The sequence below is a fragment of the Gymnoscopelus braueri genome, assembly GCF_963280865.1.
Source record: "Gymnoscopelus braueri genome assembly, chromosome: 4".
NCBI lineage: Eukaryota > Metazoa > Chordata > Actinopteri > Myctophiformes > Myctophidae > Gymnoscopelus > Gymnoscopelus braueri.
The window spans coordinates 3679160-3691966 of record NC_137605.1 but is presented as its reverse complement, the minus strand read 5'-3'; the positions used below and the strand labels follow the sequence as shown (position 1 = coordinate 3691966).

General features: G+C 40.0%; 1 protein-coding gene across 1 annotated transcript; it reads left to right on the top strand.

Annotated features, from left to right (window-relative positions):
• Positions 1-2079: 2079 nt before the first annotated feature.
• LOC308084523 (uncharacterized protein) lies at positions 2080-7012 on the top strand (the record flags this gene model as incomplete). Its single annotated transcript, XM_080427189.1, has 3 exons — positions 2080-2467; positions 3783-4304; positions 6912-7012. The coding sequence occupies 3 exons, from the start codon at positions 2080-2082 to the stop codon at positions 7010-7012; spliced, it is 1011 nt and encodes a 336-aa protein (XP_080283315.1).
• Between the last annotated feature and the right edge of the window lie 5795 nt (positions 7013-12807).

Sequence of the window (12807 nt, the reverse complement as noted above, 5' to 3'; positions counted from 1 at the left end):
GTCTACAGTTGGACAACTATGCCACTGCCAATGTGACTGATAGGCCCATATGTGGAGATCTGTGTGTCTGTCAGTCAGTCAGTCCTTGTCCCTTTTATGGAGATATCTGTATGTGTCAGTCCTTTTCCCTTTTATTCCCATATATGGAGAGCTCTGATATCAGTATATGCCCAATTGCACATATGCTGATAGGCTATAACTGTTCATAGGGGTGGACAATATGGCAAAAAATAACATTTCACAATTGTTTTGAGGCAAAATCACGATCCACGATCGTATCACAATTTATTTTTCATGTTGGTTTTTAGGATTATAATTTTATTATGATTATTAATAAAATATATGATGATTCATTATATGTATATGATTATTAATATTATGATTATGATTATGATGAATACACAAAGTTGTCTAACCACAAATCAATAACAATGCACACGCGTTTGCAGATTAAGCATCAGAAACAACAGCCATTCCATTTCAGCGTCAGGTCGTGCAGCGACCTGGAATTACCAGGAATTATGGAATTATCAATACTTTAGCCAGATAACAGGTGGTACAATTATTATTATTATGATGAAGAAAAGTGACAGACTATTCTGCCTCCGTCTCTGCACCGGAGGGCTGCTAGGCTAGCCTGAGTATCAAACTGAAGCTGTGGGCGGGGTCTATGGTCTGGATCCAGGCTACTGCTAGGCTGCTAGGCTAGCAGCTGCAGGCAGCGGACACACAGCGGTGACAGATTCCGAAGTTGAGTTGAAAGCTGCATAAAACTCAGTACGGTGAGCTTATACTTCCATGAGTTTGAGTGCTTTATTTACTTAACAATAACCTGTAGCAATGATGTGCTCTCAATTAATCTTATTATGATTTGCTGTTTGCGTCTTGAACAACTCTGATGGAGGCTGTTTAAGCTGAAACACGTCCCTTGTTGTTGGTCTCGGAAAGGGCAATAGAATTGTGAAAAGGATAGCTTTGTCAGTTTGGAATTGTTTGTCGGTCGTGGGTCGCCCATTTCTATGAATTGCAAGTAAATAACCTTTTATTTTTTGTTTCCTGCATTTTGTTCTTTTTTCTTTTTTTACTTAAATTTTTATCCCACTATTTTGTAACCCCATTTTTTTCACCCAGTGCCAATTGTCTAGGTAATCCTGGGCACTACACTCCCTTTGCCAACCGAGGGAGAGCTCAGAGCCGAGCTCATGCCTCCTTCAAAGCATGAGAGCTAACAAGTCTTCTTATCACCTGACAGGGGGGAGTTTCCCCGGTTGGACGTGCGCGTGGAAGGAACACGTTATTCCAACCAGTTCCTTTCCCCTCCATCAGGCGCCCCGGCTGGCCAAGGGGAGAACGTATAGTGACCAGGATTACTGCATGTTTTTGTGAGGGTACCTACCCTAGGGGACACGGGGAGAACATGCAAACTTCACACAGAAAGGCCCTTTCGCCAACAGCGTGTCGGGATGTGACGCGTTGAAAAGCTTGTAGATCGGCTATTTACTCGGCTATTTACACTAGTTTGGGTCCCGGGGAGATCAAGTTTCCCTTTTGGGTCTTGTGCTAAAAAGATCTGGAACCACTGAACTAGACTAGCATTGGCATGCTAGCTGGCTATTGGGTGTGTGTGTGTGTGTGTGTGTGTGTGTGTGTGTGTGTGTGTGTGTGTGTGTGTGCGTGTGCGTGTGCATATTTGTGCGTATGTCGGTGCACACAAGCTTATGTGCTGGATCTGCAACTTGCAAAGCAACATGATCCCAGTCTACAGAGAAACCAACCCTGTTCTAGAGAGCTGGTCCCTTCAGTGCCATGCTGACCAGACGATATAAATAACTAAACACACACACTTGGGATCAAAACAAAAAGTAGAATAATCAGTCTTATCCAATAAGAAAACAAATTGAGTTTATCTCTACTGACGTCACCTCCTCTCACCTCCTTCTAGATCTCTCACTCCTTCCTGTGTGTAAAGAGGAGGTTTCCCCTGAACAGCAGGAGAGGAGCCCCAGTCTGGTCCAGATGAATCCAGAACCTCCACAGATTAAAGAGGAACAGCAGGAGTGGAGCCTCAGTCTGGTCCAGATGAATCCAGAACCTCCACCACAGATTAAAGAGGAACAGCAGGAGTGGTGCCCCAGTCAGGTCCATGTGAAACTAGAACCTCCACAGATTAAAGAGGAACAGCAGGAGTGGTGCCCCAGTCAGGTCCATGTGAAACTAGAACCTCCACAGATTAAAGAGGAACAGCAGGAGTGGAGCCTCAGTCAGGTCCATGTGAAACTACAACCTCCACAGATTAAAGAGGAACAGCAGGAGTGGAGCCTCGGTCAGGTCCAGGTGAAACTACAACCTCCACAGATTAAAGAGGAACCACAAGAGGAGCTTCAAAGACCAGAGGAGGCTGATGGGTCAACATTGACATTACATCCAGTTATATATGGATCTGAATATGTTCTTCATAAACATGCAGGTAGATCACTTTCTCACACGTTTCTCTCACTGAAACTCTATAACAGATGAACTTGATAACCCAACATTAATTGGGTTATCAAGTGGCCTGTCTATTTTGAGTAGTTAGAACCGTCTAGGGTTGTCCCGATCACGTTTTCTTGCCCCGATCCGATTCCGATCATTACATTTTTAGTATCTGCAGATACCGATCAAGTCCCGATCCGATATTTTGCGAATTCATTAAGCTAAAGCTTTTTGTTTATTTAAACAACAGTATCCAACGTTCATACCTTTTATAGATGGCTTTTTTTAATCACATGTCTAATTAGAACAGCATTGGTTCAAACCAAATCTAATCTAAATAACCATGTCTTGAACAAACTAAAAGATGTCTTTAAAATAAAATCTCAGCTATTACAATGCAACAAAATAACTCCACATCTAAGCAGGTTAGGTTTTCAATGTAGTGAGTGGGTTTCGGGACCCATGAGTGGTCATTTTGTCACTGCTAACTGTGCTAACTGTCAGCTCCAAACTCCAGTGGAATTGAAAGTTTTAAACTCTCTAAAGGGATCTAAAATGTTATGCTTATATCGACAGCAAGTGTTGTCCCCACTGCCATGGACAACCTTGTTTGGGCTATTAGCTGAAATTATTATTTTTTGAATGAGGCAATGTTTTTTGCCGTAGCCTCCCCATTTGGGGGGCTACGTTGCTCCGAGGTTCCAAACGGGGCTATCTACAACTTGAACGGTTGCAATGTGGAGTCATGCCTAGTAGGATTAACTTTTCATTGTCATTCTGAAATTTGTATTTTATTTCGACGGAGCAAGTTAATTAGGAGTTGGCTAAGCTTGTGCGTCTTCTCTTGCCTGAAGTCTGTCAGACGCGCGCTCGCACACACACAGACGCGCGCGTGTACACACACACACACACATGTGCGCAGGCTGCAGCATGGACTGAAACAGACTTCAAAGTGGAGCGTGTAAAAAATATCACATTAATCAAAAAATATTATATTAATCTGATCTTTTCCTCCTGATTCCAATCAATTAAAAATGACGGGACAACTCTAGTACCGACTAAAGCTAGAAGGGAAAATCATGTAAAAACCTTTGCTTGTACCGTTTGTTAACAAAGATTCAGTAAAAAATGTAGTTCTTCATTCCCCTCATTCAGGGGAATGAATAACTGCAGTTGTAGTTTGTGGAAAAGGCTTTCTTCAAAATTCACGATTTTCTATTCTGAGTAGTTAGTACCGTCAAAAGCTAAAAAAAAAAACGATAGAAGGGAAGAACATGTAATAGTTAACTCTCATTTTATCCGTTGCCTAGAGTTCCTGCACCTCCCTGTGGGTAAACAGGAGATTTCCCTTGAACAGCAGGAGAGGAACTCCAGTCTGGTCCAAGAGGAACCAGAAGCTCCACAGATTAAAGAGGAACAAGAGGAGCTCCTCCTTCAAAGACCAGAGGAGGCTGGTGGGTCAACGTTGACATTATTAGCAGTGAAAAGTGAAGATGATATAAACAGAGACGCAGAGCCTCTAGCCGGCACCTCAACTGAACACATGAAAACACAAGCTGATGTAGAGGACTGTGGAACAACACAACCAACTAGTGATGACCAGCTCCTCTCTTCACACTGTTCTGAATCTGACATCACTGATGACAGTGATGACTGGGAGGAGACCAGGGAAGGTCAGTCAGCTTTAAACAAACTGAAATCACAGACACAAAATGTAGTAGGACAAACGTTGTCTTTGAGCAACAAGCTGTCCCAGGACCCGAAATCATCAAAACAAACTCACAAAGAGAGCAAAAGCTTGAGTTGTATAGTTTGTGGTAAAGAAGGCTTTGGTAAGATGCATCTTCTGAAACGACACATGAGGATTCATACAGGGGAAAAACCATTTAAATGTACTGTTTGTGAACAGAGATTCAGTCAAACTCATCATCTGAAGACACACATGAGGACTCATACAGGTGAAAAACCATTTACTTGTCCAGTTTGTCAAAAAAGCTTCAGTCAAAGTACACATTTGAATACACACATGAGGACTCATGCAGAAGAAAACCCTGTAATGTGTACAGTTTGTCAAAAGAGCTTCAATTGCAATTCTAACCTGAAGAAACACATGAAGACTCATACAGGTGAAAAACCCTTTAGTTGTACAGTTTGCAAACAAAAATTCGGTCATAAGCATAATCTAAAGACACACATGATAACTCATACAGGTGAAAAACCTTTTACTTGTACAGTTTGTCAAAAATGCTTCAGTCAAAGTGCTGGTCTGAAGGCACACATGAGGACTCATACGGGTGAAAGACCCTTTCATTGTAAGGTTTGTGCACGAAAATTCTTTCATAAACGCAGTCTGGAGAAACACACAAGGACTCATACAGGGGAATAATAAAAAAAATACTTCAATTGTAATTTGTAGGAAATGCTTTGTTCAAAATAAAACTTAAGAAATGCGGATTCATACAGGGATGAAATCTGTAAAAAGTAATGTCTTTATCATTACTTATTTTATATTCTGGCGATAGATTGATTGCTTGATAGATTAATTCTTTTTTGTGCAGTGATATTTGTATTTTATGTTTTTATCTCTGGTTCTTTAGTTCTGCACTTTGTTATTGTGCTGGATGATGTTTCTGTTATTTTAAATGTAGTCAATGAATAAAGTTGACACCTTTGTTACATCAGCCTCTGGTTCTGATTATTCTGAGCCCGTACTTATTTGAGGAACCTTATCTTGTCCAGTTACATATGGTTAATGTATTTAGTAGGAATCCTCACTCCTATAAGTGACAGTGGTGTAGAAGTGATTTGGCCTACAAGTGTATAGTATTATATATATATATATAATATAATAGTATTATATATATTATATAATATAATAATAGTAATAGTATAATAATAGACATTTGCAATTACAATTAAGCATTACAAATATTATGTATAATATACATATCTGCCTAAATGACTTAGGCAGATATCATTTTGGAATGTAACAAGCATTCTGATGAGGACATAGGCAACTAGAAAAAGTGCTCCTCGGAGCACAGGTCTCCGCCAGGTCAGGTAGGTTATTGTGGCCTCCTGTTGGTGCTATAATAGGCCAATGTTTAAAGGGTGCCATTTGTTCGGCACGGCAATCGAACACTGCATTCATGGTTTGAGGGATTTTGTTTAATTTTTTTTTTTGTTGTGCTAAATTAGACCTGCTGATGGCGCTATAACAGGCCAATGTTAAAAGGGTGGCATTTGTTCCTCAACATAGTTTGAATGTGCGTGCTATGCGTTATGTGCCATAAACGGTCCGGACCGTTTTGGGCCAATTCTTTTTTTAAATATATTTTTTCCCACGTGGGGCGCTCGACGAAACGTTGGGATCATCCAAGGAGTCTTTAAGAAGGAGAGGCCGGATGTGGATCCATGTCAAAAATGCTTCCGGTCGTCCGCTCCAATGTTAACTGCTTGACTAAAAGCTTAATATCTCCTATTTCTTTTTAACGTGGTGGAAATGAGCCGTTTTCGATCGGCGATCACTCTGCAATGGCGGGTCGCGTTAGAAATATTATTGTTCCAGGCGTTAGTCGGGACCCTCCGCCGTCTCGCACGCAGCCTTTGTTTACATGCGCGTCCTCGTCGGGGCTTCTACAGCACGCAACATATCAGCGTAAGTGGATGGAAGATATGCTGGCACTAGATGTACCCTATTTTAATAAACCTCTGGCACACGATGTGTTAACCCATTGAGACCTGGAACTGTCTCATTTTTAGATTTGAGCTAAAAAGCATTATTTTACACTTTGGGCTATTCAAAAATAGCAGATATACAAGCTCATAGCGCGGCACCGAGTGCCGCGCTACGAGCTTGTAGATCTGCTATTTTTGAAAATTCGTGAAAATTCGTGAAAATCTTTGAAAATATATATTTTTTAAGCAAACATTTTTAACTCAAATCTTTGCTTCTGGGGGGTCCCTGGAACAAAATATTTTGATGGGGGTCCACGGCCAAATATATAATTTTGGGGGTCCTTGACATGAAAAATGTTGAGCACCACTGATATAGAAACATACGTTTTTCAGAATACTGTTGAGATTTAGGAGACATGTAGAATCGGCTTCAGGTCTCAATGGGTTAAAGGAGGAGTTCACCCAAAAAATTACTTATTTTCTATCAATTGCACACCCCATGAAGCCTTGAATTCATGGATTTGTTTTTGTTTTTGTTGCATTCCTAAGCTAATAATTTGATTCCCGTCTACGAACGACTAATGTATCCGGTAGGAGACACAAAGTAGACTCTTTGTGTCTCCTACCGGAAATACAAACGGTCATCAAATTGTTGGCTTAGGAATGGGACAAAAACAAAAATAAATCCATGAATTCAAGGCTTCATGGGGCGTGCAATTGATATAAAATAAGTCATTTTTTGGGTGAACTCCTCCTTTAAGCTGGCTCTTTTCCAAGTGAAGACAGGGACTCAGAGAGTCTCTCGTGGACGACTGAACTTCTCACCCTATCTCTGAGGGAGAGGCCGGCCCACACCGTCTGAGAAAACTAGACTAGAGCTTATTATTTTGTAATTTGCACATTTTTAATACTTTTGCTTTGGCACCGTAAGTATATTTTGATACCAACACGTTTGAATCAAGTCACATTTTTGAATTCAAGCCCTTTTATATTGCAGTATTATAGTGCTTTTGCCTGAGTAAAACATGTTAGTGCTTGTTCTTCCACCACTGTGGGTATTGTGCGCATTTGGCTGTGAATCATCTCATGTGCAGCTGTTAGGATCACAATGAAACTATTTATGAAATAATACATGATGGTGTCTATGAATCATCTCATATGCAGCTGTTAGGATCACAATGAAACAATTTATGAAATAATACATGATGGTGTCTATGAATCATCTCATATGCAGCCGTCATGATCACAATTAAACTATTTATGAAATAATACATGAAGGAGGGACACTGATGATGCTTTTATCTCACTGACAACCATTTGTCTCTCGAGAAACCTGCAGCTTGACTGTAATTCTCATCAGACGATCAGACAAGGTGATTAGTCATAGATTGGGACAGAATAGAATGGGATGGACTAGAATACTCAGTGTCCACAGTACAATGACATTAAATAGGTTTGATCTCTTTATGATCTTTCAACAGGCTAAAACTAAAGATACAAATATAGACTGCTACATTAGTCAATTACAAACCCATTAAAAACAAGGCACAGTTACATCCAACAAGGCAGGCATGCGTATGCATATCATATCGAGAGAGACAGCGAGAGACAGAGACACAGAGACAGCGAGAGAGAGAGAGAGAGAGACAGCGAGAGAGACAGATAGAGATAGATACTGTAGATAGATAGATACTGTAGATAGATAGATAGATAGATAGATAGATAGATCAATATGCATACAGTAAATAACTGTAGCCCACTAGGCCTTCATATCATGTAACCTGATATGGTACAGTATAGGGCTGCAACTATCATTCATTTAGCGATTATTCTCTCGATTAATCGAGAGTGCTTTATTATTTATACCGTATGTCAATGAATCAACATAGTTTTTTTTTAATTCTTTCATAAATTAAATGACAATGTTATTGCACAACGACACGTTATGAGCTTGTAGATCTGCTATTTTTGCTACTATTCCTATTAAAGGGGTAGTTCACCCCCCAAATAACTTTTTTTCTATTGATTACTCACCCCATGGAGCCTTGAATTCATGGATATTTATTTGTTTTTGTCGCATTCCTTCCTTTATTATTTGATTATAATAAATGTAGCCCCATTGATTCCGGTAGGAGACACAAATGCATTTGTGTCTCCTACCGGAATCAATGGGGACACATTTATTATAATCAAATTATTGGCTTAGGAATGTGACAAAAACAAAAAAATATCTATGAATTCAAGGCTCCAGATGGTCAGTAATCAATAGAAAAAAAGTTATTTTGGGGGTGAACTACCCCTTTAAGCATCCCAATTATGGGCATGCCAACATTATTATTACATTTTTGTATTGACTAAATAGATTTGTTTGATTAAAGTGGCACTATGTAACTTTTTTTTATGAATAAAATAAATGTTTTCTCCACTGGTATGGCTGTATGGTAGAGTATGTTAATATAATATAACTTATACAATTGGAATGGTTGTATTTTGTCTCCCTGCTCTTCTATTGAGACATTTAGATGGTGTCAAAGGTCACGTCTCACCTAGACACAGGATCTGACACAAATGTTGACCTGGTGGCCAAGATTCAATTCAATCCCCTGAGCAAGCAGGCAGGCTCTATTAGCTCAATGGTAAAAATGTCAGCACTTGCGCAGGATAACCGGGTTCAAATCCGGGGTAGAAGAGGAAAGTTACATAGTGCAGCTTTAACCGTTGCACCCATAGTTCACATGATGTAACTTTTGGATACGGTACCATGTCTGCATTAATACAACTAAATAACTTGCGATCTGGGTGTAGCCCAGTCTAAAAACTAATCTGATAATTCATTTAGACTATAGGCTTAAATCCATGCAATAAATAAATGGGTTAAAACATTTAAAACATTATTCTAAAAAGTCTTCATATGGTTTAAATAGGGTAAAATATATATGGAAGAATGCCATGTATTAAAATAGGAAACTAATCCCCAGTCCTTTGAGTTAAAACCCTGTAACCAGTGCAAAAGGGCATAGTTTGTTTGAAATGTACATGGCACAGCACATGTCTGTAGGCTCACAACCTATCTTGTTAGCAGCATGTGTCAATCTTGAGTTTCCTTTGTTTTGATTTGTTCGTGCTTAATTGACAGCCAATCAGAGTCCAGTCCCAGGTGGAGGGGTGGGTTCTCCAAGCCTGCTAGGGAACAGGTGTTTCAAATGAGTTAATCAGCCTGCTAGGGAACAGGTTTTCTAAATCAGACAATCAGTCATTCTACCAGAGACAGACAGAGTGAGAAGTCACATTTTGTGCAGTGTGACCTGTGTGAAGAAAATGCCAGTTTGTAACCTTGGTTGACGACAAGTTATCCTGTGGTGTGAACTGTGTTGTTCTACAAGAGGTAAATATATGCCTGTAGTGTTTCTGTGCTGTAACCAAAGTGTTGGAGTGTAACAGTTAATGTGCATGTTAATCGCCATAAGCAATTAGCACCTTCACAACATTCACATGGCTATGTATTGTATTGTAAATGCAATAGCTTGGCATTATATATGATTGGTTAAGTACAAGCTACAACTATCTCTTCATGATATAGCATACTGGACTTGTTACTTAGCTGATATATTTGCTTTAGGATACTGACAAGTGTGAGCTTCAAGACTTTGCCCTGCTGAAGAGTGATTGTCCTGCTGTTTCTTCTGGAGTTATCATCGTGTGTCATCGCCACTGTTCCCTTTGCTGCATTCCCCCCATCATGCGGTAACCCCTCACCATTCCCCTTCTAACCCTATACCTGGACTTGTGAGTGAGTACTGTACTGTGCACGTGCATTTTTATTTTCTGCTTGGTGAACAAGTGAAGCGGCCACCACCGTTTGTAGGCCTCAACGCACCCAAGCTACAACTCAGGCCTGCAACGAGCGTTCATTTAGGGTCACTAAAAAGGACATTGAGTTGCAGTCAGGTGTGTGTGTGTGTGAGTGCGAGTGGGGCCCATTATTGTGTGTGACCTGTTATTTGTTTATCCACATTTATTCACAATTCTTGTATGCTTTTATTTTATGCTGCATTGAGAGACTATTGTTTTTTGGTGTAATAAATACCCCTACCTACATTAGGTAGTTAAAGGTAAAGTAACCTTGTTGTGTCATAGCTCGTAGATAATTCATGTATGGTAATAATATAATTCATGTTGATTAATGCTTGTTTAAAAAAGTAGTTAAAAGCAGGAGACAAGTTAAAAACATACTTTAAAGGAGTATAATTTCATTATATTCTAACTTTATTTGGAGGCACCAGCCAGTTGAATTAAAATTAAATAAGTACAGATTAAAATAGTTAAAAAGTTAGACTACAGGTAGTCGCGCCATTTTATTAAAACGAACCCAGGCCCCGCCCAGAGTACTACTACACAAGAATCCTCATAGCTACCTGGGACGGGTGTTACATGAGGACTTGAGAATAACCTTGTTGTTTCCAGGAAAACAGCACCACACAGGACATGTTTCATTTAAGCAATATTACACGAGTTCCGCGAGCATCACAGAAGTGCCAGTAATGTAAGGTAAAACACACCCTCGAGTGTAATATTGCGATTATACAACAGTTACCAACAAAACACATCCAAATGTATTCATATTGTGGAGCAATTCATAATTAAAAAATTCGCTATTATCCGTTTCCCTGTAAAGAGAAGAGTTTTTCACTGAGACATTAAATAGTCCCTGTAGCAGCGCTATGAGCCTGAGGCACCGTCTCATCAACACAGCTGAGCTATCAATGCTTGCGCAGTGGAATGAATTCCAGTAGGCTATATGCTCCGTCGTACGACCGTGTCACGTTGCCAAATTAACTGATCTACAAGCTGACAACGCGTCGCGATGGCGACGCGTTGTGAACTTGTAGATCGGCTATTTTCGCCGTGCTGTTTGTTTTCCTACCGTGGGACAGCGTGACGTCACAGCACAGCTGTGCCATATATGGTCTAATCAGGTGCGGACTGCAGTGCGGAGTGATTTATTAATGTGATTAGGCCCGTGCTATGATGCTGGTTTGAAGCACGGGTAGATAGCTATTTCAACCAATCAGATTGCTTGGTTGGAACTACCTGTTCCTGTATAATTATATATACTCTATCACAGATGTTATAATCTGATATTTTCCGTTATCCTGAGGCCCTGCTACCCATCAAGGAGAGTTAGAAAATGAAAGTGTCACAAATGAGACATTAGTATCAAAATGAAACTGCTGATGGGACATTATGAAATGATCCATTCCACACACAAGAAAAGAAAATGAAAGAGGTTTTTATTGTGAGTATCAAAATGAAACTGCTGATCAGACCTATTCCTGCAGCTGACCACGCATACAGTATAACACAGATGTTACTGTTACAACAGATAGATACCATTGTGTTTGGTCAGACTGAAAATGAAAGTATCACAGGCATTCCGTCCGTCAGTGATGACGATGGATTGCGCCTGAAGAGTCTGTTTTTCTTGCAGCGCCGACTGTGGCTGCACAACCCTGGCTGTGTAATCATATTTGAACTGGGGACCCCCCAAAAATAATCATATTTGAACTGGGGACCCCCAAAAAATAATCATATTTGAACTGGGGACCCCCCACCCTGACAAGCACTTGGAATTGTAGACTTTGACTCGGTTCCACAGAAAAAACATTGCGAAAATAGCCGATCTACAAGCTCACAACGCCTCGCAGTGCGAGGCGTTGTGAGCTTGTAGATCGGCTATTTTCACAAAGTTTGCCTCTTTCTAACGAAATATTAGCAATTTGGACAATTTGATTGAAGGCCATTAAACTGTAACTTTATAAATGTGCAGATACCCTGTATACACTTACACTTTATGTTGGTTTGTTTACTGTTGGGTGAGAAAACTATGTTGCACATTAAGCTAATCATCTGGGGACCCCCCCACACTAATTTGGGGATCCCCCTGGGGGTCCCGACCCACAGTTTGGGAACCACTGATGTAAATGTGTTTATAGAGGGTGGATAACATTACAACACATTACAACATTCATTAATACATACAGTATCTCCTGAGTCCCTGCTGCTACCCCTTAAGGAGAGTTAGAAAATGAAAGTGTCTCAACATCAAACTGCACTGATGAGAAATTAGTATCAAAATGAAACTGCTGATGATGGAAAATGTTTGTGGACATTATGACATGATTCCAGATAGAAGAGAAACTGAACATTTTTGCAAATCTTTAAATATATATATATATATATTTTTAGGCAAACATTTGTAAAATATTGTTGTTCCAGGGACCCCCAGAAGCAAAGATTTGAGTTACAAATGTCTTCAAGGTTTTTCAGGCCAAGGACCCCCTTAGCCGATGGAGAAATGAACCACGGACCCCAACACTACATGGACACAATTATGCTGCAGATTCAAGGAGTAGTTCACTCAAAAAAATTACTTATTTTCTATCAATTACACGACCCATGAAGCCTTGAATTCATGGATTATTGTTTTGTTTTTGTCGCATTCCAAAGCCAACAATTTGATGAGCGGGTGTATTTCCGGTAGGAGACACAAAGAGTCTCCTTTGTGTCTCCTACCGGATACATTAGCATCTCTAGACCGGTCATCAAATGATTGGCTCAGGAATGCGACAGCAACTAAAACAATTCCATGAATTTGTA